This window comes from Scophthalmus maximus, chromosome 18 (genome assembly GCF_022379125.1).
Source record: "Scophthalmus maximus strain ysfricsl-2021 chromosome 18, ASM2237912v1, whole genome shotgun sequence".
NCBI classification, from domain to species: domain Eukaryota; kingdom Metazoa; phylum Chordata; class Actinopteri; order Pleuronectiformes; family Scophthalmidae; genus Scophthalmus; species Scophthalmus maximus.
In genome coordinates, this window is record NC_061532.1 from 12,600,688 (window position 1) to 12,627,849 (window position 27,162).

Sequence of the window (27,162 nt, forward strand, 5' to 3'; positions counted from 1 at the left end):
CTTTGGAGCGTAGAAATTACACATTCAGAATGCCATTGAATTCCTTGGAAAATGGTCTGTAGCAATATCAAATATTTGTTATTTGTCGTGCATCTTCAAAAACCAAAAAAAAGTATGACCCTTTAAAAGTTTGTTTGTCATTCCATAATGAAGTTCTTTGCATTATGCTAATTTTTTTATATGTATGCATTGTTGCATCTGACATGATGATTGGAGAATGCAGTGCATACCTGCTTGCATACTGCTCTATCCTGGAATGGGTGTCATCATGAGAGAACTGAGGTGACTGGGACAGCCTGGAAATGAAGGGGGTAATGGAGATGAATGAGATTCGGCCTCATTAACACACAGATTCACAGGCACATGCACACACGGCCTAATGGCCCTTCACAACATCACCTAGAAAACAAATCTGATGATCCTAGAAAAAGAAACAGGAGAGCAGGATGATCTACGGAGCCGTTGGATGGATTTTGACAGCCACTGCTGGGATGGGCAGCTGAATGCTAGTCGGATGCTCCAAAGGGGAGGAGGAGGTGACGGTGAGGAGACAGTGGGTGAGTTTGTTTGGTTGCATGTTCAGCCAGTGGATCAGGCAGACAGGCAGGCAGGCAACATGCAGTGCACTCATGGCTTAGTTGGTGTGAGGACGTAGAGGGGGAGGTGAGTGTGGAGAGAGAGGAGGTGCAAAGGAGGTGTTGTGTAAAAAAGGCATTCCAGTCTGGAGACGGGCTGTAGTTTCTGGTGGCGTAGATACTCACTCATACTGCTCCGGACACATGCTGATGAGGGTGACGGGACTGTAAGAGAATTGGAGGGAGGCGGGGAAGGAGGAGTAAAGGTACCACAACACATTTAAGGGTCAAATCCACTCGGTGGGTCAGGAACAAAAACACAGCAGGTGGAGGAAAGGTCTGTGTAACAGCTTCTCAACACACAGGGAAGGCATGTAAAACAGTCATCAGTACCACACCACAAGTGGACCCTCGTGGTTTTCTATACAGTAACACCTGCTTCAAAATATTCAAAAGGGTCAAAATGGGAGAGTGAGCCTCTCAGCACACTGCAACATATCCAGGTTGTGCGTCAGTGTGACTTCGCTGCTGTCACACATATTTCATTAGATTATCATTTTAACTTTTTCATTTACAATTTCTCCTGCATACCGAGGGACATGGCCCAAATTCATGATTTTTTTCTAAATCATTTCCTTCAAGAATTCACTAAAATAGCACACCAGTGGAAGCAAATTCGGTTTTCTGTTTAATCTGCTCTTGACTGCATTATAAGTTGTAAAAGGAGAAAACATGGAACAAAAATCCAGCTAATGCAGCTACTGCTCTGTAGTGTGTTTTTGGACATAAAAGTAGGAGGATAGAGGCATGTGTGCTGCTGTCGAAGTCTTATAAAGTTTCTGGCAGAGAGAGACACAGCATCAATTGTTATTTGAAAACAAAACGGGACACGTTGTGTCAGAAACACAAAGAAATGTGCTGTTTTGAGGTTGACATTCTTTCGCATTGCACTTTTGTTCTCACATTAAAGCAGGGAAATTCAGAGGGACACGTGTGGCATGGTGGTTATTTTCTCATAGTGGGGCAGCCAATGTAGTCACACTTCTGTGGCTGCGAAGAGAATTCGAAATGTAGCAGGGGATTTAACACAGAAAAGAGTGAGGAAAAAAAGGGGAGTGAGAAATCTGGGTCGGCAGGGCAGACTGAGCCAAACTACTGAGAGGCAGAGCTGTAGAGTTTTACTAGCCCCTGACGACATCGTTGCCAGAAGGAACAGTCAGTGTGTTCGTTTTGTTTTTCAGGAGAGTGATGACAGTTTTCATCTTCGCCAAAAAAATTGACAGCATATTGTGAAGTGTGGATTGTTTTCCTGTCAGCCAAATTTGTCCTACCCACGTCCAACAACATTACTTTAACCTTCAGATGGGTGCACTTGAGAAGTAGTCTGTAGTGAAGAGAAAAACACAAGTAATGGAGAGGGAAGGGAGGGTGAAGAAATTGGACATGAAGTGTAAGAAAAGAAAAGAAAAAGACGAGTGAAGGAAAAGTGATAGAGGGAGGGGGGAAACAACGACAGCAGAGACCTTGGGAGCATTTGGGGTCTGACAAATGTGGCTGCATATTGTGGATGCTGAAGTATAATAACAGGGTGCAGAGTTCTGTTCAGGTTTCACTTGATTTCACTTCAGTGGTGTCGGGCTAACACACCAAACAGACTGAGCTGTGGCAACAGGGAACCTAAAACTTAATACAGTATTCATGACAGATCACCATCAGTCAATATATAACAATTTCAGAAAAAGAATATACTGCTTCCCATGATAATGTGGCCTGTTCTATTCAATCTGAGGACATGAACACCAAAATGCAAGGGAAGTTTTCAAAACCAGCTTTTGCTTTGGTGCTGACCTGAATGATCTCACACGGGTGAGTGATACTCAATCAGACTGAAGATTCCAGAAACACCATAAAGATGGTGACATTTTAACAACAACCGGAGTAAACAAATGGTAACTGGCCTTGGCTAAGCACGCTTTTCTTTAAAAAAAAAAAGAAAAAAAGCTGGCAGCAAATAATATTACTTCCAAACTTAAAATGCCGTGTTTTTTCACCGGCCACTTCGGAAAAGTTGGAGCGGACTCTGAAATAACTGAAGAAACCGCCAGAAGATCTGGTGTCTTTTGTCATCCTTTTATGTAGTCGACAGAATCATACAGTATGTGTGTCACTCGTTGTAAGAATCAGTTCAGTCCGTTGTGCTGTGGTAGTCACTCTTTAACAGTTAGCACTACTTCTGTCTGCTCTCCCCCTCCTCACTTCTCACTGCGAGGGGTAAAAGACCGGCGGGCATGTTGACTCGTCTACCTGTCTGCTGTCTGCAGTACACCTGTCTCAATATACTGTACACGTACTAAACTATGAAAACTGTATATTCCCCTAATGTAAATAATACTAAATAAAATTTAAAAAAAAACACTTTGCTGACTTTTGCCACAGAAAGCAAAGCATACAAAGCAAAAAGTTTAGGACTTAATCCCGAAGAGAGAAATAAAAAAGATTCAACCAGTAATTTCCAATCCACATTCAAGGCCATTAACCTCTCCACAAGGTCTAATGCCGAAGGGTGAAATGCAAAAACCAACACTGTGCGGGAAACCATTAGAATGGTTCCTTCACATCAAATATAGCTGTGACAAATCTAAAATCCTATCCGGTGTGAAATTAGGCAAAGATTTAAGTGGGTGGTGAGAGTGGGTGGTGTTTTTGCTCTCTCAAGGTGGAGGGAAACGAGTGAGTGGGTGGAACCAAAAAAAAAGGCTGGAGAGGAGAGAGACAGGGAGTGAGTGCATTATAAAGGGCAATTATACAGCAGACAATCTAATGTTCTCCGCTGCTGCTGGTACAGCTCTTTAAAAATGTTAACTTTTTAGAAGTTCACTTTGTTAAGATGACCACTGGAGCCTGACAACGCATTAAAAAGGGTTCGGGGGGATATTAAAAGAAAGATATCTTTTAATATTCAAAGTACACAGCAAGATAAACTGAAATATCGGGAGCAATCACATTCTTATTACAGCCCAAAATGGCAGCAAGCGTTATGATGTTTACCTAATTTGAATAAATCCTCTTTGCACGCAGGGACTAGACCTTGTTCCAATTACAGAGGAATCCATTTCAATTTAGGTCACAGTATTCATTTTACTGATGTGAAGATGACAAGAGCCAATGACTGTGACGGTGTTACCGCAGGTCGAAAATGAGCATTTCTCACCACCGATCATGTCTAAGCATCACACGTCTGCTCTCAAGCTAAAAAAACCTGAACATGTCGGCTTCTTTCTGCACATGAAGCTGTCTCACAAGCCTGTAGCATCCTGTGAACAGCTCACGGCTCGCATGTGAGACCTAATGTAGTAAAAGAGATTGGAAAATGATGACCATGAAATAGTCCTAAATTTCTCGAAGACTCCATTCCCTTCTGCCATATTTTTTAAAAAGGGTCTCCACGATTCACCCACAATTCTTCTATCTTTCAGAGGCATTTATCAGACAGGCAGCTCTGCAGGAGTCATTTTTCAGAGGAAGGGAGGTGAGAATGGAGCGAGGTGGGAGGTGTGGGGGAGGACAGGCGAGGATGGGAGGGATGAAAAAGAGGGAGCGCAATCCATCTGAGGGGTGACCGCGTGTAACTGGATGTCCGAGGAAATGTATCGTAGGTGAACAGGTGAGTCACGGTGTGCGTGCAGGCGTGGGCATCTTGGAGAGTTTTTCCGGAGCTCAAAACCCGCAAAACTAATTTTGTGATAGTTAGAGAGCGTGTGCGTGCGGGAAATGTCAGAATTAACATAAAATGCGATTGAGTGATGCAAGGGACGGATTAAATGTAGAATAAAATGTGGAGAAAATAATAATAATAATAATAATAAATTTCATTTATAGAGCACTTTTCATTGCTAAAAGCAATCTCAAAGTGCTACAGAGTAGAAACAAGATAAAAGAAGGTTTAACAGTGTGACAGTCTCAGAGCACATGGGGCACAGCAATTAAGGCTTTGTCATGTTGAAGAAAATTTATACTACAAGTCTTGTCACTTAAGTAATCTTGCCTCAGAGGCTAAAACATTGTAAATCAAATTCTGTTACAAACCGGGTGCACGAAGTTTGAGAGATTTGGCAAGCGGGAAGGTTCCATCAAAAGACGATATCAGGTTGCATTTCTTGGAGGGGAAGGTTCCAAGGTTTTGGGAGCAAACAGCTACATCCACACAGATACGCTTAGTTTTTAACAGCAGGTGCCTGTGTCATTGTTTTCAAAATGTCAATCCGTATGTTGAGAGAATTTATTGCACCACCTTCACTAATCAGAACTTCACATCGTTCTGATTCACAAAGACACTCGGATATTACTCACGTTTCCATGTTGTCGCCCTCCAAAACCGTCTGGACTGGCAGATAACCAAGCCGAGGATGCTTGGCAAAGTACTTCTTCGATCGGAATTTGTTCTTCAACACTTTGGTGAAATCACGCATGTCCTCACCCGATGTTGTCTACGAGAGAGAGACAGAGAGAAAGGTTATTTATTGCAGTTTGTGTGTGTGTGTGTGTGTGTTTGTGTGTCTTGTGCACACCCAAATTCAGCATATGCATCTGTGTTTTAGACAATGTGTTTTGTTAATTAGACATTTAGCAGAGGTGTTGCTGCAGGAGAGGTTTCTGCCTTGAAAGCAAACAACAAATTACCAAAACAGTCTGACCAGAGGGTGAGAAAATCCTTTTGCAGGCAACCACAAATGAACACACACACACACACACACACACACACACACACACACACACACACACACACACACACACACACACACACACACACACACACACACACACACACACACACACACACACACACACACAGACAGATGAATACACAATTCCCAGTTGAAAGCTATGTGTAAATGAACAGACTATATTCAGTTTGCTTGGCTTATTGACTAACGCTCACAATCTAAGATGGTTACGAGCAAACCAACAGCAATTACACTGAAGCCGGAAAAGAATTTGTGCAAGTTCATATGTGCATCTTTTTTGAGTAAGTTCCTTCCTTGGCTTAACAGGCATTTTCTTGTTAAAACTGTTTTTTTGCCTTTATGAGAAAGTGACAATATAGAAATTGAAACAACCGAAGAGAAAGCAGAATGCAGGGGAAAACATTGAAATTACAGCCATCAATACAGCACAGCACCAAATCTGTCTTTATCAATATCACTGACAAAGCCCATTGGAACGACATAAATACCTAATAAAAAAAGGCAATGTTGACTTGCGACCATAAAGTAAACAGTAGCAAAAAGATGAAAGAACAAATCCCATTAAATTATCCCGTTTAGTGTCACAAAAGCCACTATCCATCTGTAACTCTGCAAAATATCCTTTTGTAGTTTTATTATTCAATATGGACTCAACGTTTATTAAAGACAAAGCGGAAATGCAATTTGGCTTTGGCATGGGGAGACGGGCAAACATAATTATATACAACCCTCATATTTTTTGAGAAAACAAAGACAAAAAATAATATATTTAAAAAAAAAAACTTGAATGGAGTCGAATAAAGATGAGTTAAACAGTAGGATTTAAAATGACAAGAGAAGTTGATTCAGATGCGATTTCATTTGATTTCTCCCGGAGAAGAAATGACAGATTTCAGTCTCAGACACATTTAACAGCTTGGAGCTGATAGATCTGGGTGAATTTCTACAAATAAACTGTTATCTTCTGATTGAGTAAAGCGCAGTTAAGTTAGATATGCAGTGTTTATGAACAAAATTACAGCCAGCCCTATTTCAAAGTAGTGATGGTGATTTAGTCGTGACTGGTTTCTGGCAGATACAGAGCTTAACAGTGACGCCAATAACGTCAAATATTAATTTAATCAGTGCACAATCTTTTGTCTCATTGGTCATCTCAGGCTTTCACAGGCTTTTCTGCAACAGGATGATGTCATGAGACCAGATCTCTGATCACTTTGCTTCTCAGAAGAAGCTGTTAGTTTGACTTTTAACTTAAAGCTTGTATGAATTTGAAAAATAAATAAATAAATAAATACTTTAAAACTCTGGGTGGTTGTGAGCAGATCTGTGATATAAATCCTTAACTAAATCCACTTTAAATTTTAATATGCAACACTACAAAATGCGGTAAAACTCAAGGGGAAATTGCTGAACCCCTCTAAGGGGGTCAGTGCATATTAATCCCTTTCTGATAACGTTGACAATCTGTATAAACTTGGGTTATTAACATTCCCTGTAGCTGTGTAGTAATCTTGCACTAACATTTTTAAGTGCTTGTTGCTGCAGGAAAGCTGAACATTAGACAATGTTTTTTTTCAAAGTTGTGGCAGGCAGCTGCTGGGCATCTTAACTCTGGTAGGAATGATCATTGCTCCCTGCAGCTGCTGCTCCAAAGTCAATATCTTTCCCATTTGCAAAATTGAAAAACGAAAAGACAGAAAAAACAGAAATATCACTTCTCCAGAATTTGATGTGAGGCAATACTGAAAAGATTTGGCCCGCGAGTGTGCGATGATAATTGAGAAAGGGAGCAACGTTCAATTTCGCCAAAGCTCCCCCTTTACTGATATTCTTCTCTCTGTGTGGTCGTAAAGTGAAATATAGCTTTCTTGCAGGAGTGATAAACAGACCTCACAGAGCCATGACCATTTCACCGTTTCCTCATGTAAATCCAAATGAAGCCAAAGGTCTGTCGGGAGGGTTGATTGTGGAACAAGTTGGAGAAATCTACTGCACAGGAAGTGAAACAGTGGGGGGGATGCAAATCTGTGCACAGTTAAGAGACTATTTCTGGCCAAAGCAGGCCCATAATATAGGATTAAGGTGAAGCAAGTAACAGTTATGATCCACACCATGTCTCCTCCTTGTGACCTGATATACAATTCATGGAATTACAAAATATATAGTTTTTAAATTAAGAGCAGTCACAAATAAAAGTTCCATGTAGGAGAGAAAGTCAGTGGTTAGTATGAGATTAGGAGAAGGGGGAGCTTTAATGAAAGACGATTTGTGAGGTAACCAAGGTATATCAGTGTTGAGTGAGTCAGTATGCTCTTATGAAATGAATGAGCATGTGGAAAAGAGATATACGAGATGATGCTGCTGAACAACGTGTGTGTTACTCCCTCACCGGTGTGCAGTACTCCACCATGGGGTAGTTGAGCTTGTGGCCCTTGGCGGTGCGCCCAGAAAAGAAGCAGCTCTGACAAACGTCGTAGTTGAAATGCTTCAGACTGCGATACCTAGAGAGAGACAAATAGAGGAGGGAGGAGAGGGGGAGGTGAGAAGTGAAACAAAGTTGAGTTAGGAAGTAGTGAGTGTAGATGTTTCTATCGTGTGCTTTGTGTGTGTTGTGTGCAAGCATGTGTGTGTGTGTCACAACATGTGCATTTGGAGAATTGTGTGACAGAGTGACATTGGAAATCGACAGCTCTCCATGAGGCCCCAGTGTAGCCTGGAGGGACGAGTTGTGTTATAATACAACACACACACACACACACACACACACACACACACACACACACACACACACACACACACACACACACACACACACACACACACACACACACACACACACACACACACACACACACACACACACACACACACACACACAACGCAATATGCCGACAGTGTGACAGACAGTTGGATTTCAACCAAAACACAACAAAGTGACAACAGCTGTCGGGATGTTCTCCTCAGCAGCAACTGAAGCCAGGAAGCCATTTAACAGCTAAATTGAGACAGGAGCCTTTCACACATAATAGCTTCAGTCTTTTATCTTTCTCTCGTCTCCAGCGCTCCCAAGGTTAGAAGACTGATGAGCTACGAGAGGCAGATATATATCAAAGGATGCAGCGGCACACATGACACCACCAAGTCAAATGCGTCATTAAGTAATGACATAGGCATCGTTAGGCCTGGGTGTCGGACGCTACAGCCCCCAATGTTTTATGAGTAGCCCCAGATCTTAAAAATATATACATATATATTTATACAAATCTTTCGCTCCGGTGAAAGCCCTTGAAAATAAGTATAATGTTGATCAGAAGTGCAAGTATTCAAGCAGCTGATCTACCTAATGCTACTTGATAATTCACTCAGACAAGAATTGAAGGTTAAGGATATAATAAACCTTTTAGAAAAGGTAAAAAGTGAGGTTAGTAATCACCTGTTGCTGTAACAACAAAGCTGATGATGCCAGTTTAAAAAAACTATTAGTAGCTGATATAACACAGTTGGTGTCATGTCACAAGACCACACAAAATGCCTGCGATGCATTTTCCTTCGTCTTTCTCTCTCGCCCTCCTCCGTCTCCTCCCACCATCGCGCTCTCCCATCGATCAATGACAGAACCTGGGAGACAAGTGCTTCATCAAATGTCTGACTGTATTTCTATTTCTGCTGGCAATATGAGGAGGACAATTCTGCCACCCTACTTCACTTTAGCGCAGTGCTACACCTCTCTCCGGGCACCGAAAACACTTTTCCCTGCCAGAGTCACTGAAAAATTGAGTTTTATGATAAATTGACTGAAACTGTTGAACCGCAACACATGTCCTTGTACACGTTGTTACAATATAAGTCTAACTGATCAGGATCCAACTGAAACAAAGTGTGTGTGTGGGTGTGAGTTGTTGTCAGTCCAGCACAGTATCAGAGGGTGGTCGGTTATGGATTATTTGCCAAGCGATCATCTCCCTGTGAACTTTGTGAATGTGGCACTGTAGTGTATGTTTGTGTGTATGAGTGTCTTGTTTGTGAGTATGTGTGAGTGTGTGTGTGTGTGTGTGTGTGTGTGTGTGTGTGTTTGTGTGTGTATGTATGCTGCGTATCAAACCTCCGGATGGTATTTAGCCAGTGGTGTATCAGCTGCTGACATTTAGATAAATGCCTGCCCTCCAGAGCAGGTCTGCCCTTTACGCTCAACAAGGAGAAAACAATGCAAAACAGTGACACAGTGTGAGTGTGTGTGTGTTTATAATGGGTGTTCCACTAACGCTGAATCAAATACTAAATATGAGCATGTATGTGTCTTTACCTGAAGCCAACGATTGGACACTCCTTGCAGATATTGCACTTGGCCTGATGTTTCGCCGTCTCCGCAGCAGCCACTCGGTGCAGCACCGGAAGCCAAACCATGGACTGGGGCTCCAGACGCATCCAATCAACAAACTGCCTGGGCTCCAGCTCCACCTTATTGGTCACCTGGCCACAAAAGAGGCGGGTCTAAAAGTTAGGGAGACTTTAAATCACAAAGTTTAGGAATCCATGTGGTGTTTACAGTTTCTGTTAATGCTCAACAAAGACGATAAATTCTAAAATGCATAAACATGAAAGAGAAACATGCACAACACAATTCTCAGAAATGTGCAAGAGGCTGTAACTCTTTGCTAGTTACCGATAGTGTAATAAAGATGCAGACAAATTTAAGACGACTGTACATATTAAAGTGACGATTCCCTCAGGCGCATTATGGCCTTGAATTATGTACGTGACTAAATAACATTTACAAGCCTCTTATTCATGTTTATTGGTTGAAATATTCATAAAACCTCGTTTTACATACTACTTACGAGAACGAGCAGCTAAAAAAAGGTGTCCACGTTCCAAATTTGGACCCCTACAAACAACTTACATCGATACAGCAGCGTTCACACGATATATTTCAGCGGAACCTTTGTTCAACCACAGATTATAATGAGCCCATCGAGACATCAGCTCAGGGAGAGAAGCTTTGACATGGCTGTTGTTACTGCTAAACAAATCAAAGACGACCTTTCCATCATTCCTGACAGGCAAAAAGGGCAGCGTATGCAGCAAAGCTCTGGATACATTTGAAATAGGAGGAGAAAATAATCAAAGGGAATAAAGCACGTGTGTGTGTGTCCGTTGGCATGCGTGTATAAGTGAGGAACTCAGTTTCATTAGCATATCCTTCTGAAAATAAAATTCATGCTACAAATCAAACTAAAAGGAAGCACATTCCAACCTGAAAATTGGAGATTAGCTAATTAAATCAATATTCACAGTCGGTTCTCAAAAACAACATTCATCAGTCAGCTTTAGTGTGTGTGCGTGATAAGGATTTTTTTTTGGTGCTTACCCAAATGTGTTCATATAAGAAAAAGTCGAGTACCAAGTGCTAGTATCAAATATTTACAATGATTTCTATCTTTCTTTACTCGAGAAAGTTTCGGAATTAAAATTTTCTTTTTTAAAAGACAAGTTTTTGTCCAGCTGCCTATGTTTATTTGGGATTTTTTTAGGTAATTTATAGAGAATATTTCTATAATCCTATGATTATGAATGACACCCAGTCTTCAAGATAGCCTTGGTGCCTCAGGCGACAGCACACAGGGGTTGTCTTTAATTTTAGGTTCATTTAATTTCCGTTTTGTTTTTTGAGAATTTACATGTGTGTGGCTGCTTCAGTTGGGTTTAAGATAATAAGCTGGATTCTTTAAGTTCCTGGATGAGAAGAAGTGATGAAAACTTTCGCCCTGCAAACATCTCATAACATCCTTAAATCCTAAACCCTTCCTCTTGACTCTCTCCTGCACAATCAGAGCTTCTCTCCATCTCTCCTCTCCTACGCGTTAGACTCATCTTCACCTTGCTATCCTCCTCCTTGTCATCTAACCGCAGAATTACAGCACTCACATATTAATTACCGCTGGAGAGATATGGCTGTATGGATGACTCTATAGACGGATGGATGGATGGATGGATGGATAAATGAAGGAGAGTGACAAAAGAACAGTGACGGGGCCATATTTATTGCGGGCGCAACCTGTTCATCGCAGGCCCATTAAACCAAATGGACTGGGTGACTGCACTGTCACTGGCAGGGCACACTGAAACACAGATGGGACAGGGCTTAGCGTGTGAGGGTGTAAATTAGTTTGTGTGTGTTTCTGTGTGTGTGCCTGGTTTCTACCTGCCAACTTGGTTTGAAGACTGAATGATTAATGAGCAACTGGACTACAGCTGGCACAGCAAATCATGATCATGTCCGTGCACTTGCTTTTGTGTGTGTGTGTGTGTGTGTGTGAGTGTATAAATATGTCATCAGCGATGAATTGTAGCCAAAGCGGCAAAGGTGTTTGCCCTGTAGCCTTTTCGGATTATTTTGAGAAGAAAAAACAGAGAGAGACAAGGTTTCAAAACTGCCTCAGTCTGCTATTTTGGGATGTGCAGCGACACAGGGTATCAGGGAAATTTATAGCTTCCTAATTTTAATGTTTGGCATTTATGACTGCCGAAGCATTGAGCCAGGGGAGAGAAAGGGAGAAAAATGAAACGGCTATCCCGGGGGATGAAGACATCATTAAATGCCAGTAATGTCTTGAGATAAACCCAGTGAAAGTGGTTAGCTGGCCACAGTAAAACACTAGAGGACAGCAAGCAGAAGCCCGGGGGCCATTCGAGGCTTCCAGATTGGTCAGCACTGCTTAAATATTAAAGCACTTTAACAGAATTGACAGTGACAGTCGGTAGACGGCTGGGAAATGCAGAGAGGTTTTTAATGACAATTAGATTTTCGGGAATTGATCACTTTGTTTTACAAATTACAGCACTGATTAACTTTTATGTGGAATGTTGCCAACACAAACTAAACTGACTATTCTGAACAGATGGCAGTTATCAGTTTAGTTGTAGCAGAGAGACCATGTTTTAGACTGACTGAAATTAATATTACAGGCTAGGTTGGGTACGTGGTATGTGTAGCCGATTGCGGCTGTGGCTCAGGAGTGAGAGAGGGTCGTCCACTAACCAGAGGGTTGATGGTCCAATCCCGAGCTTGGGGAAGAAACCGAAGCCTAAAATTGCCCCTGACAGCTGTGCTGGCAGTGTATCAATGATGTGTGATATGTTGTTGTATACAGAAGCAACAAACATTGTACAGTACCTGACCTAAGTCCTGCATCCAAAAACAACAACCAGCAGCATTTCAAGAAGCCAAGGCTCCTGGTAGAGAGTCCCACTTAACTGTAGACTTTACCAATAGTTGGCACACATGACTTCCCCCAGAATATTAAGATATCCTGCTAATGCTTTGCAAGGCAGTCCAACCAAATATCATGGATCTTTAGTTGTAATGACTTGTCCTGCTGACTTGTCCTGCTTGAACAACATTTGCAAGCTTTACTTCTCTCTCTTATTGCAATACTGTAAAATTATTTTGTATTTGATCACATTTTTCAGGAGAGAATAAATATATCTGCACTTTTAAGACTGACATGACTTTATCATGATGGAAAAACATGGATCTTCATGTGGATTGTGTGTAACACGTGCAAAATACCATTCTAAAAAACATATATTTCTCCATGAATCATTAAGAACAATATGTGAATACTCAATCAGTGGGGAAAAAAAACTTAATACCCAGCTGCTATGCTTATATATTCTGCAAGTGTGTTTAAGCACACCGATTCTTCTGCGTGTGAACATACGTGCTGGAAGCAGCTGCGGACACTGGGTTCGATGTTGGAGCCCCCAAAGGCGGCCACCTCGCCCAGCTGCCTCGGAATCTGGATGGCTTCATGGAGCAGGAGACCGAGCTGCCTCTGGTCACACGTGTCACCTGCTGATGCTACCTGGCTGAAGAGGACTGTGGGGGGGGGGAAAGGGGGGAGGTGGAGAGAGAACGACATAAAAAGTAAAAAAGAATTATAAATTTGGAGTGAGGGAAACGGCATGATATTTAAAGGGGAATTTACGGTGTGGGTATAAATACCCTAGATGTAGAGGAAGGAACAGTAACAGTAAAGCAGGGCGTGGGAGGGAAAGCGTTAGTATGTGTGTGTATATGTGGTTGAGGGGTGGTAGGAAGGACGCATGGAAAAGATACATTTTTAATCTCTCTGTATCACTTCTTGCCTGCCAGGCTCGTTCTTCTCTGATCTCTTCCCTCCCTGCCTCCAACTCGCAGCTGCATTCTCATAAAGATGAACAAACAGTACTGGACATGGATGCCTGCCCAGTGACACGTAGGCTCGGCAAGTTTAAGTGTTTACGGCGTTACATTTGAGGTTATGAAACATCTCTAGAGCTCATGCACAAACTGAGCAAAGAGAGGAGAGAGGCTAATGTGAAGAGAAACAGGAGAGAGGGAAGGAGAAAGGGAGGGCATGACAGGTCTTTCTGCTCTGCTTGCAGCTGACTTTGATCTCTGTGTGGGGCCTGGTCCTGATGCCAGCTGCTCGTGTGTGTGTGTGTGTGTGTGTGTGTGTGTGAGAGACATGCAAACACTGGCAATGACGCCTGTTCGTGAACCCCTTCCTCCACACACGTTGACTGTTCAACCTCCACATCTCCACTACTTTCTGCTACAAGATTACATTTGACATACACGTAAATGGCACCACGCCTGCTTACGTGTGCATGTGTGTGTGGGTGTGTGAGTTGCTGTGCAGCTATATATGCATGGGACTGAAAGACAATGAGACTTTAAAATAGTAAAAGAAGAGGGAAGCAATCAACCGTGCTTGATACCCTTCTCAGGCTAATAGAAACTGCCAGTGGAACGAATAGGCTCAGAGAGTCCACGCCATGGCACGAGAAAGGGAGGGGAGGGAGGAGGAAGAGGGGAAAAAAACAAGGATGGGGAAAAGAACGGAAGGAGTAAGTAAGATAGGACAGAAAACAAAGTGGCACTGTTAGATGGATGAACAATGGTGGGAGCAGTGACAGCAGAGGAAGAGAGAGATAAAGCAGTAGAAACACAGAGCAGGAAAAAAAAGAGTCTACTCCCAGTGCAGCAAGCCTATATTCACGCTCCCTAATCCTCAAAATAAATCAGAATGGAAAATTAAATAAAAACCAGGGGAAACGCGTAGGAGGTCTCTCATCCAATTAGACGACCCGTTCGCCAGCGCTCTCCCTGGGTTTCTGCGAGACTGATTAATACTGCTGGGATTACGGCTGTGCTGGAGCAGTGTATGGGATGGACTCGCCCGCAGACTGGCCTGTATTGTGGGGAGGATGTTTATATTGCTGTCTACTTATCTTACCCTCTCATTGACACTTACATTTGTACTTCTCCTCCAGGTGTCCCTTCGAGAGAGAGAGCAGGCCGATCTTCATGGACAGGACGCGGATCTTCCCACTGCGACCTCTGCAGAGCCAAAACACAGGGTGGCAATGAGTTCATGTTGAGTCAAGTGGTTTAAGCTACTTCTTTTTCTTACTGCTTTAATTAGTCATTGGTTCACTTCTTTCTAGCATTAAACCCTAGAACCCTTGGATCTAATTACAGGTCGAAGCTCTTTTGGCAGCAATAACCTCAAACAAGCAGCTCTGGTGGCTGTGGATGACTACTGCATTTATAGCTGATGATTGATCTCAAGTTTGAGATGACTCTGTAACCATTTCCCTGTTGGTGGAAAAGGGCTATGACATGTTTCACATTAGTAGATGCTTCCCGTGAATAGCAAACTCCTAATACTTATCATTTACAAATGAATGTGGCTCTAATCCACACCTCCAAACACCTGTTTGAGAGACTCGGCTCCACGTTTGTTAATTCATGAATCCTATTAGCTTTTGTTGCAGCATTAGCTGAGAAGTTGTAGTTCCAGCCTTAACTGCAAGTTATTGTGCTATCAGTTAAAATAGTTTTTTTTCCCTAATTATTACTTAGATGAGAACCCTACTTCCACAAATGGAGAGGGGTTCTTCTATTTTTTCTTTCACTATATATACAGTGCATCTCAGTGTTTAGCTCAGCGAAGATCAGATTTTCTTTTATGCAACAGCAGCAACAGAAAATCATTAAGTGCTTTGAAGAATAACTTTTTAATTGTGTATGTGTGTTCCCTGTAGATCCCTCTTTTTGTGTGAGAGAGCTAAAGAGATAATTAGATTTTCTGTGTATCCACAAAAACAGTTCAGACAAAAAAGTAAGATGGCTCACGGCCTGTGAATACACACGTGATTGAACAGAGAAAACTGTTTTGTTTGTGCTGTTCAAGCCAGTGCAGAGCACGTGTGACATTCTATATCTATTCCCAAACAAACAGTGTTTGCATGCCAACTGGGGCTCATGTTGTTGACAATGTCAGAATATGAAGAGAGTATGAGCGTGAAAATATGTTCAACAAAAATAATCATTTTTTCGCAGATGGCACTAACAAAGAGGGATTTGAATATTCAAAGCATAGTGATGTGATGCCTCAGTTCCGCCACCTTCACCCAATCTGATTTAAGACTTTTCATACACTGAATTTTGTGGCACATGTAGACAATTTTGAAAAAGCCACGGTGTACTGTAGAAGGCAACGTACACATTTCCCTGCTTTTCTAAAAAATCTGTAACGAATTGGCGACTGAAGCATAATCCAGTGTTCCTGAATGCAAAACAGATGGCATACGTACGTGTCGTAAACGTTGAGCAGCCAGTTGAGACACATGTCAACACACAGCGGGACGTTGACAAGGTCTTTGTGCTCCTGCTCCAGGCCGTCGTAGATGGACGTCAGGCAGTTGATGACGTCGGGAACAGAAAGCAGCTGGCTATTGTTGGTGAGTTTGTGCTGCTCAAAGGTGTTCTGGGCCACGCTGAGGTCCAACAGGTCCACTGCAGGTGAGGGAGGGAGGACGGAGACAAAGGGGGGAGTGGACGAAAGGAGGTAGAAACAATAATGAGGAGACAGGGAGGACAATTAATAGGAGACGTGAAAGAGAAGAGGGGAGGAGCGCAGGAAAAACATAAAAAAAGAAAATCCCATTAGGAGTGACGGGAAAGAAAGACAAAAAAGGCCCGTTAGAACCATTAGTAACCTTTTTAACTTTGGGCTTTCAGCAGAAGACTATTCTTTGAGGCGCTTCCAAACTGCAGACTTGACTGTTATTCTGTCCAAAATAGTTCAACTAAGTACGGAAGTCTGCGGGGAGTACAGTCGGATCATAGTGGTAAAATATTAATTCGAGAGAGGAATCTGACCCGAAAAGGGGAAAAAATGTGAGCAAGTTAGGCTAAGAGTTTTCTTCTATTTAAATTTTTTTGTAACATCTTCAAAAATTACATATATCTCAATCATACTTCCATCGTCTTCTATACCTTCGGCTTTCACTTATCTGAGTAAGAGTAAGACAGAGAGGAAAAGAGAGAACATTTTCAGAAAACAGGCTAATCAGGTCATTTGGGACAACAATATTACACAAAACACATTACAGACCTATCAAGGACGAGATCAGATCCTGGTTGGACTCTTAATAAGTGTTTTATTCAAAGCCCAATAGAAATCAACCTGTTGACCTCATCTCTGTTCAAAACATGCAGACAACAACTCCAGGTGGTAAAACAAATACACAGTGCGTTGTCTGCTACATGGGGTTAATCAGCATGCCCAAAATCATAGCCAGTACTGTGTAGATATAGATCACTGAATCACAAACCTATTTTGACATACTCTTTATGTATAGTTTCTTATTTCATGGTATTAATTACATTATATCACTTCAGATTTATCTGACAAACACACTGGTGCAGTCTTCATGACTCAGTTGATCTCTGCAAAAATCTTCCTCTGACCCTCACCCATTCTCTCCCCAGACAACATTTAAACACTGCTTCCTCTCCTACAGCTCTCCTCCGCACTTAAGTCTCTTCATTTGCCCCCGTCGCCCCCCCCCCCCTTCCGCGGCTCCTTGCCTTACATCACCCCGTTCCCCAGACAGCACTAATTACTGGAGTGTGTCCACGTGGAGGGGGCTCATCAGGGCAGCCATGCTGTCATTGAGCAGAACTTCACTTCTCCCGCTACACATGCAGATATGAAGCTCAGAAGCTGGCGCGTTAGTGAGATGCCACGCAAGCTCATTTGTGCCTCTCCAGCCCCCTGGCACAGACTTAACCCAATTAGACGTTTTATAGTATCCCTGTCATGTTTGTGTGTCTCTCTCTCTGTGTGTGTGTGTGTGTGTGTGTGCATAATTCTCTGACACACACACACACACACACACACACACACACACACACACACACACACACACACACACACACACACACACACACACACACACACACACACACACACACACACACACACACACACACACACACACACACACACTTTCATACAGCACACCCAGGTCTTCAAGCAAAGATTCCACATGAATCCAGGCTAATAACTAATAACTACTGATCCTTCTGTTGTGCTTTTATGTGTGTCCGCTGTGTCACACACACGCACGTGAGTGCAAACACTTTTGGGACTGTTCTAATCTGATGGATGAAATTGAATTGCAGCGCCCCGAGTTGAAATCACTCAGGCTAATGCATTCCCAACACAAACATGCATGCAAATCAGAAAAAGGCAATATGAGATGGCAAACTAAAACTAAATCACTCAATAACTTATTAATAAACAGAAAACAGCAACACACTTTGATTCCCCGCGAATATTCAGTTACACATGTCTAAAGCACACCAATGTTGGACAAAGGTTTATCTTATCCGTTTGTTCCGTGCACCCATACAAAGCAAACGCCCTCCAAACAGCAGGACGTAAACGAGCAGTGTGGGCTCGCAGTGTGTGTTGTTGGAGCAGCGTCAACAGCTGGATAATGGTTAACATTCTTCAGCATTATTACACCGTGCTGAGCCCGTGTAGCTGCTGCCAAGCTGGTTGAAACCTCAACCTCACACACCTGCAGTCTGTGTGTGTATGTGTGCAGACGGGGCTGATAGCCACCTGAGACTGAAGGCAATAGCTGCCTTTCATCAAGTCTCCCATTATAAACAAGAAGAACAGCAGCTCACGCATAGTGGAAAGAAAGACACAAATTTAAAAATTGGCATCTGGCAAAGCTTCAAATCATTACTGCATCCCCCCTTGTTGCACCCAGACTTCAAAAGAAGTGGACTGCAACTGTAGGTATTAAGGTGTGTGTGTGTGTGTGTGTGTGTGTGTGTGCGTGTGTGTCTCACTTACAACACAGTGCTTTCTGTAGTCTGCGGATCTTCATGGCTGTTCGGTATGCTGAGAATCTCACATTGTTCAGGTCTGCTGCAGGACGGAGAGATGAAAAGGTAGACGGACAAAAAATTTAAAAACAGTGGCAGAAAATCAGGATCAAACTACAACATCAAATCTGCCAACTGGGCATCACAAGCAGGTTGTTGAGCTGCTGGCCCAAAGCAAATGCTCCCAAAGTTTCACAGCTTATTACTTATCCGGCTGCTCGTTTAAGAGCAGTCATACAGGCCACACCGCAGGGACACAGACGTGTATATGGATATTAGCAGAGAGCGGGAGAGAGGGAAACGATCAGGGTGCAGTTTTCCTCGAGTTAAATGTTAAAGAGTAAACTAACTAGACCAAGTGAGATATAGATCTGTAGGAAGTAGATGATCCCTAATCACGATTGCAGCCCTCAGAAGACCAGGGGGTCGTTTTAACAAAATTACAAAATGCAAAGTGCAATTTGCAGCATGAGATTATTTGTGATCCGTGTGTATGTGGCGCTCGTAAATCGCTTTTGTGAAAAGGGGCCCTTTAAAAAGAATCAGTGCACTGTCATTAAACAGGCTTTATTCATTCTGTTGGAGGGTCAGTTCATGCAAATTGCTGAAAAATATTCTATACTGAGGCCATTTAAATGTATTTGATTTATTCGCCCACGTTCTGAAATATCTATCTTTATCAAATTGAAATTTGCCTTCATCACAATACATTGGAAGTGAAAGGGATTTTTATTTGTGCTGCTCAGAGCATTGACGGATTACATTTCAACAATGCTACAGTAGATTTTTTCAGAATATCAGTAGCCCCATGATAATGCACTGAACATACAGAGTTAAGTTTTTGTTGTGGACTTTTTGTCGCTGGAGTGGCGGAATAAATGTAGGGCACAGCTACAGAATTGCAAAACCAGGGCAGATGAACACAAAACATTTTTTGTAAACCGACCTTTGACAACATCCTCAGGGTTCGATCTTTGAAAATACAACCGTCGACTCTCAGGACTTGAAGACACCATCAGTGATTGTGTGTGTTTCTTACCCAGAGACTGGTAGAGCTCTGTCATCTTTGGATGGTCCCAGCAGGTTGTCTGTGTCTGGTGACTGAAAACCACAACAAGAGAGAACCATTAGACAATACACAAACACACACTCTTTCAAGGATTACCACCAAAGAAAGAAAGAGAAAAAAATAAATAAAAGACAAAAGCACTTTGAAATCTAAGATACACAATGACACAATGTCAGGATGAATATACATGAGCTATTATCATTATCATCCTTTGACAAACATCGCCGATAGCTTTATTCCCAACTCTTTTGATACCGCTCCTGAAATGAGGACAGAGGCTACGAATTCCCCGACAAATCATAATAACACAAAAACACAAAAAGCTACGTCGTCTGAATAAAACAACAGGAAAACACACACACACAGACACACACACACACACCTCATCACCACAGCATCTGTCTCTTCACAAACCGTCTTAACTCCCTGTTCACATTCCTACTTCAGAGAGAAGCCTCTCACTCACACACACACACACACACACACACACACACACACACACACACACACACACACACACACACACACACACACACACACACACACACACACACACACACACACACACACACACACACACACACACACACACACACACACACACACAGACAGACAGACAGACAGACAGACAGACAGACAGACAGACAGACAGACAGACAGACAGACAACCTTCCAAAAGGTTCAAGTGAATCCAAGTCAGGGGATTTGCTGATAACTAGAAGAATACTGGCTGTCCAGGCCACAGCTGGTCTGACAGCTATCACCACATACTATTTTTTGTCATTCAAGTGTCGGAGGGTACACAGATAAGATAAAGCTTGTACAAAGATAGGATACACAATCAACTCCCATCGCAACAGAAATATGTACCGTATCTATGTACGCACAGCACAAGGCCCGGCCGGCAGCATTTCCATCAAATAGATTAGACAGTGTGTGCTTATATCAACAGCTCATGAATGCCATAATGAGGACGAGTTGTAAGGTTCAACTGTCCTCAGTGCTTTTCTCTCATCGCATTCCCTTTGTGATGCCAGAGCGATCCTTTAGTCGCCCTGGAGTTGGAAAGAAAGTCAAACTGATGACGCATTTAATATAAAGCTTCTATAGTTTAGATAACATAATGGGAACCTTCCATGGGGAGAACGTCATGTGTGTGTTCGACTGACGGAGGAGTCAGTTCAACAAGAGTATTGCTGGTGATTCCTTAAAACATTCTTTTTTATTATTATTTCAGAAAGGATGAGACAACGAATTATGTCAATTTAAATAAGAGCTGGAAAATTTGAGAAGTATGGCTCATTTCATAAGGTCACAATCAGATTGATTTAATAGTAGTTTGGCATTTCAATTCATGTGGAAATCACATTTGTACTCTAAAATCTTTTGCTTTAACATCACAAACAAATCGCACCAGTGTTCACTTGGAAGTGGACTCAAACCCTGTTTTTCAGGTGGTCTTGGTCTGGTTGTTTTGTCCAGCAGAGATCGATTAAAAGCCTTTAAATACCAGCCCATATTGTAGAGATTCAAAAAGGTCAAACACACCAGTGTTTCTTTTAACCGGACCAAACAGGTTAGGTGTGAAAGCACCCTATCCAACCTCCTCAGTCATGGCGCACGAGCAGAGCTGAAATGAATTTCAGAAATCCACCGACAGAAAATTAATCAACAGCAAAGCTTGATCATTACTTCTAGGTTTTTTGTAATTTTAACATTTTATGTTTCCACCTTGCTATCTGTTGGGTTTTGGACTGCTGTCAGACTAAATAACTAATCTGAAAGGCCGATCTGGGAACTTGATGGGCAGCAAATAACTGTTGATATCTGGCATAAACATGATAGCACTTATATCTGACAAGATAACCGATAATGACCATGATCCCTCACTTCTTCTTATCTTGGGCATGTTTGAAATCTTGGCAATTAAAATAGCCTGTGACAGAATTTTTTTTCTTCTGGTTTTTCAGGAGGCGGAACTCGGGGAGAGCGTCTGGGGATGAGGCCGCTTGGGTCTCACACGAGGGGCGTGACATTTCCCTTCATAAACATCATATCATGACATCTAGAGTAAGAATCAACGAATGAAAATGGGTCACAGAGGGGGAAACTGCAGAAGGCGGAAAAAATGATGAAATGTATGGAGCCACAGGGGTACCCTGAGTGGGAAAATAACCTTTTACAAGATGCTTTTATGAGATTTCTTTCTGAGCGAGCGATCATAGCAGGCAGTTGAAGTCAACTGAGAGGACGTGAGCAGTCGGACCTCACAGCTACCACTTCACACTAAGCTCCATGATGGCAATTAGGCTTATCAAAAATAATTCCTATATTCTTAGACGTTTTCTGTGTAGAACTGACATTCCCATGTGCTGCAGGTTAAAGTGTTTTTTGCTAATTACTTTTTTCTTCTCTGCTGCACCATAATCAAGCATAAACACATTTCCCCCCCTCTGCTAGTGACCACGTCTATCTTCCTGTCACTCCTACAAAAGGCGATGAAGAAATCTCTCTTGGATACATCCACTGCGTCCTGGGCAAGGGGTGAATTTATCCCATCTAACGGTTGGCTGCAGACCAGCCAACACTTCTGCACAACACTTCTCTTTGCTGCTGGGAGTTTGTCACTGTCAAACACTCAGAGACGGCCATGAATAATAATGAGTGTGCAGATGAATGATTACTAACGCATCTGGATATCCAAAGAGACCGAAATTAGTCAAATATCTGACTAGGCGAGAGGGAGATTTGGGGAACTATTTCTTTCACTGACAGCAGCCTGCCAGACCATTGACACGTGTGACTGACAGGTGATACGTGTCTTTTTCTGGCTTCCACCTCTCCCCCTCTGCCTCTTTTTTGCTTAAAAGTCGTCAGTATTCGGCTCTTTTAAAATACTCTTCAAGCAGCTCGGGATTCTAAAAACGTCTTAAACCAGACATGTTGAGGAAGGAATACATATTGTCCATCTATGTATATAAAGGCTGTCATGCTCTGCTAGGTACAAGCAACCACACTCATGATGTACGAGCACCGACTGTTTCCCGACAAAAACACAGACGGTGCGACCCAGAAAAGCCTTGGAATATAGAGGAGACTGTCTCTGATCTTTGCAGTGATATAGCGTTGCGATAGTTTTGTGCTCAGAAAGCCCTCAAGAATCAGCGTAATAGGCCAGGAATGCGAGGTGGGCTGCCAGCATGAGGCTGCTGGCATGACTCCCCCACCCCAATATGTTGCCTGAACTCCTCGCTGCAGGGGCTGGATAAGGTGCAGTTTTAATCAGGCGCCCTTTGTCAGCCCAAAGAAAAGCGGGAGAATATGAGAGGAGGCGAGGAGGGCTTTGTGGAAATGAATGTGTCAAAGACTGATGCGAGTGTTCCAAGGATGTCGCGGTAATGAATGCGACCTGTGATTAGAGATGGTTTTCAAGCTGCAAATTAAGTTGGTTTGTGTGTGTGTGTGTGGAGGAGGATTAGACAGGGCAGTGTACAGAAAAAAACATCCTCATTTTATCTCAACACATTGTGGTTGAAGTTGAATTGATTCTTTTCTTCCTGTTTTCTGAGTGGCAGCATTGAGATGATGTGAAATCCATGGAGAGAAAAATAAACTGGTCCATCCATCCGCAAGGCATCAACAGAACACATGGCATGTGCCCAGAATTCGTCTGTGAGTGTAGGTTTCAGCTTAGTTCCAGCTGGAGTTCATATGCATCTTTGGGTGTGTGTCAGCGTTTTACTTGCAAGTGTGAGGGGGTGAATCTCTATTTGTGTGTCTAAGGCCCAGTTGACAGCTCAGAGTATGTCAGTTCACACCTGGCATTAGAATGCTTGGTTGTGATCTGATCTGACTTTCCTGCGCTATATGCAAATAACGATGTCTGTTGTAAATGTGGTTTTGTGTGTTGGTGTGAGAGGAAGATGGAAAGAGAGAGAGAGAGCCTGGGGCCAGGTGAGGCTGAACAAATCAATGCGCTGTGCGCAGCTCTACAAATTAGATATTACTCATTTGGGGGGGAAAAAAATAGAATCAATATGTGTCTATCAATGTTATTATTGTAGCTGAGGCCACATTATTCAAGATTTTTAAGGTTTGAAATTCATGAAATGTTGTAGTAGCCTCTACAAGTCAAAATTTCACAGCATACTATATTACAATAAAAATGAAATAAAACCTATCAGAGACACAAGACTGCTTGTTGAAACTATGAATGTGGATTGTTCTTAGGACAATAGTATCATTTTTGTATAAATTAAAAAGCCAGTGACATTTCAACAAACGCAAAGGGCGTTTTAGGGGTGTCCGCCTTAAAAATACACACATCTGATCATAGCAAATCATAAAGTTAGTTTGCAACAGTGTCCCAGCAGAATTGAACGGAGAGAAAAAAAGAAAGCAAGACTGACAATTGATTGCTGAAAATGCCATCCAGGGACTTTTCTAACCATTAAGGAGAATTCAGGTTTGGTTAGTCAGCGGTTCACTGACACAAGTTACATGATTTCTGGATAATGAGGTCCTTCAAACTTTCAAAACTGACAAATCCTGAGGAGCAGAGAAGCTGTACCGGTTGTCACCAACACAGAACTTCTCTTTGCAGGTTTAAATAAAAACTTGCTGCTTGGCCCGATTGGGCAAAAGGTAACACTGTGGAGCAACATGTCAGGCTAAAGCTGTTACAGTGACTATTAGAACTCTTTGGCAAGCTGTCCACCGTAGGTATTATTATATTCAAAAGGAGGTGCTTATGTTGGACTGAATGAGAAATGTGCCGGTGAAACAGCTTGAATTTTAATATACACAGAGGAGCAAATCATTGGAAGAAGAGGAGTTGGGAGTTAAATATATTATGAATGCTGAAGGAATATACCTGAAACTACAGCTACCATTTGTGGGTGATGTGTGTGTGAGACATCACTAGAGGTCAGAGCTCTGATGTGGAGAGGTTAGAAATATGTAGAAAGTATTTTTAAATGAGATGAGAGAGAGGGCAACATTATTGAAACGTACATCAACACTACATTTTGGACTACTCTACCTTGAGGAGGATATGTTTTTTAAGTTTCTTTCCTCAGATGCGAGTCAAGATCATGACAGTCTGACTATACAGTAGATTTTGACTTGGTCTGATTTCTTTAACTTTCATGACCTATAGTTCATGTCCCATAAATTACTCCTAAGGCAAATTCACATCCTTTGCTGATATTTTTACAAACTTGCTAAATCTACAGTAGATTGAATTTCAGGTCCAGGACAGTTCTTCCCAACCTGAGGATCAAGACTCTCACAAGAGGTTATATAAAGAATATAAGAGGTTAAAAGACAAAATCAATACAGGAAAAAAACAACAACTATTTCACTCTATTATTCTGACAATTCACTTTTAACCCAAGCCTTTGTTTTCTTTGAGTTCTGCATAATTTGACCTTGTCAGGCCTCCTCAAAACAGTCTGCAAAATAGAAATTAGTCCTCAATTCAAGTGCTCAAAAGTCAAAAGAGGGTCACAGACAGACAATGTGTCGTAGTAAAGAGTCAAATGAAAAACTCCATTAATATAGGGATACCGGGAATAAATACCAACCAGACAAGGTCAAAACCTAATATATGACTGGACCATTTAAGGTCAAAGTGCAAAGATGTAGTTGAAAAAACTGTTTCGGAACCGCAACACACCAATTAGCATATGCATAATGTCATGGCTTCATATTTGCATTGTGTCAGACAGTTTCAGCCCTTCATCGGTTTGCACATGACCAAGCTAAAGTCTGTTTAATGTACGGTTCAACGGATCTGGGCATTTGCGTTCACGCATGCACCTCCTTTTCGAGTTTAAGTCTAGAAAAGTTCAAGGTGTGAAAGCAGCTTCTGTCTGACACAGTGCACAGCCTCCGTCTAGGTGCCAAACTGCTTTTTACAGACAATAACCACCTGACCGTTCTACCATGAATGCCTCACCATTGTATAATAATCACTGATAAAAAATGAATACAATTTCAGACACGGACAGGGTTACAGAGGCCATTTCTCGCCACTTACTTGATGTAATATGGAACCTTATTCTGAGAAACTGCCCGCTGCCAGGGGAGCTGTACAGAAGCTGCAAATTGAGAGAGAGAGAGAGAGAGAAAGAAAGATTGAGTTCACCGTAGAGCATATAGTATTCCAGTTAGCATTTGAAGCTTGACAAAATTAAATTAACATTGTTTTTCAAACGAAAGAGTAAGAGGGAGACAAATCGGGCCTGAAAGAGAAATACAAATAGAAAAGGTGGCAAGTGGTGACAAAAGGCATCAAGTGCCCAGATTTATTAAGACTTTTGTGGGAAGCAGAAGAAGACAATAACTACTGACAGACCAATGCGATCTTAAAAATGACAGCGTTAAAAGCAGCCGAATCTAAGACTTCAGAGGCTCTCAAGAGCAATACATAGTAGAAATGTTGCTTGATTTATCGCCCTCCCACTTTCCCTCCTACTTGACACAGCTCAACGCTGAGATAGAGAGATGAAAAGACAGTGAAAGAAAGATTACGCAAGATTGGAAGATATTCGAGATGGATGGGACAAGATAAGAGCGCGGTACTTTATTGATCCCTGAGGGGATATTAAGCTACTAGTGTAATGAGAGCAAATGCATGATAGAGTAGATTGTGTCATAGTGCTACAGTAGGCAGATGAGGGATGAGACAGAGGGGTGTTTTGTTTGGTGCTGTGGCTGAGCTCTCAGCAGGGCTCACTTAGTGAATTCATGTCTGTTGGTGACACAGCGTGCCAGCCCAGCTCACCACCTGCTCAGGGCATCACGCACCGTCCATTTTATGTCCGTGTCCCACAGCCAGCAAAATAAATCAGGTGGAGCAGAGAGAACAATAACGGCCGCATCATTATAGAATATGAGGAGAGAGAGAGAGAGCGAGAGAGAGAGAGAGAGAGAGAGAGAGAGAGAGAGAGAGAGAGGCAGCGAGGGACTGGCTGCTTTGTTTAATGTTCACGCTCCTGCATTTGTCTTTCCTCTCGATCTTTGTGTCTAACCCGCTCTCTCAGCTAATGACCACTCTGAAGAGGGAGAAAGAGGAGGGAGTCAATGGAGAGCTGTAATTAAGCCTTGCATTATTCAAGAGTAAAGTGCCTGGTCTGCAAACTGCGTCCGCGGGCCCCCTCATATCCACTGAGCGCGCATGACAGCGCAAGGCTGGAGATGAAAAGATAAGGCATGGAAACTTTAAGGGATGTGAAACAGTGTGACTGGGTGGAAACAAATCGGGTCCCCCTCCCCACAAAAAATATATTTTCCCCCCGAGAAAAGGTTAATTGGCTCTTTACTTACTGGAGAGGAAATGTTGAGAGGAGGGGCCAAAGTCTCGGTGGGCTTCCTGAAGTAGCTTGAGCCGGTCCTCAACCGCCACCTGCACAATGAACCAGACAGACAGGAGAGAAGACGGTCAGCTGTGGAGCGGATAGTTGTGCTTTACAGTGGCTGGAGCTGGAATCATGCTGTGGAAAAATTCAATTCCAGTGCAATTAAATTGAGAGT

At 42.4% G+C, this 27,162-nt stretch overlaps 1 protein-coding gene across 9 annotated transcripts in view; it reads right to left on the reverse strand.

Moving 5' to 3' along the window:
• The window catches only part of utrn (utrophin), a 153,595-nt gene that overhangs the window by 17,288 nt on the left and 109,145 nt on the right, over positions 1-27,162 (reverse strand). For 7 of the 9 annotated variants that reach the window (XM_035618477.2, XM_035618478.2, XM_035618475.2 and 4 more), the window contains 12 exons: positions 26,956-27,034; positions 25,667-25,727; positions 19,597-19,658; positions 18,526-18,600; positions 15,965-16,166; positions 14,620-14,705; positions 13,042-13,199; positions 9,624-9,790; positions 7,710-7,821; positions 4,926-5,062; positions 762-800; positions 231-296 (listed from right to left, as the gene is read on the reverse strand). In XM_035618477.2, the coding sequence (XP_035474370.2) occupies positions 231-296; positions 762-800; positions 4,926-5,062; positions 7,710-7,821; positions 9,624-9,790; positions 13,042-13,199; positions 14,620-14,705; positions 15,965-16,166; positions 18,526-18,600; positions 19,597-19,658; positions 25,667-25,727; positions 26,956-27,034 (1,244 nt within the window). The remainder of the gene's footprint in view (positions 1-230; positions 297-761; positions 801-4,925; positions 5,063-7,709; positions 7,822-9,623; positions 9,791-13,041; positions 13,200-14,619; positions 14,706-15,964; positions 16,167-18,525; positions 18,601-19,596; positions 19,659-25,666; positions 25,728-26,955; positions 27,035-27,162) is intronic. The other 2 variants (XM_035618476.2, XM_035618479.2) reach the window with 2 other exon arrangements.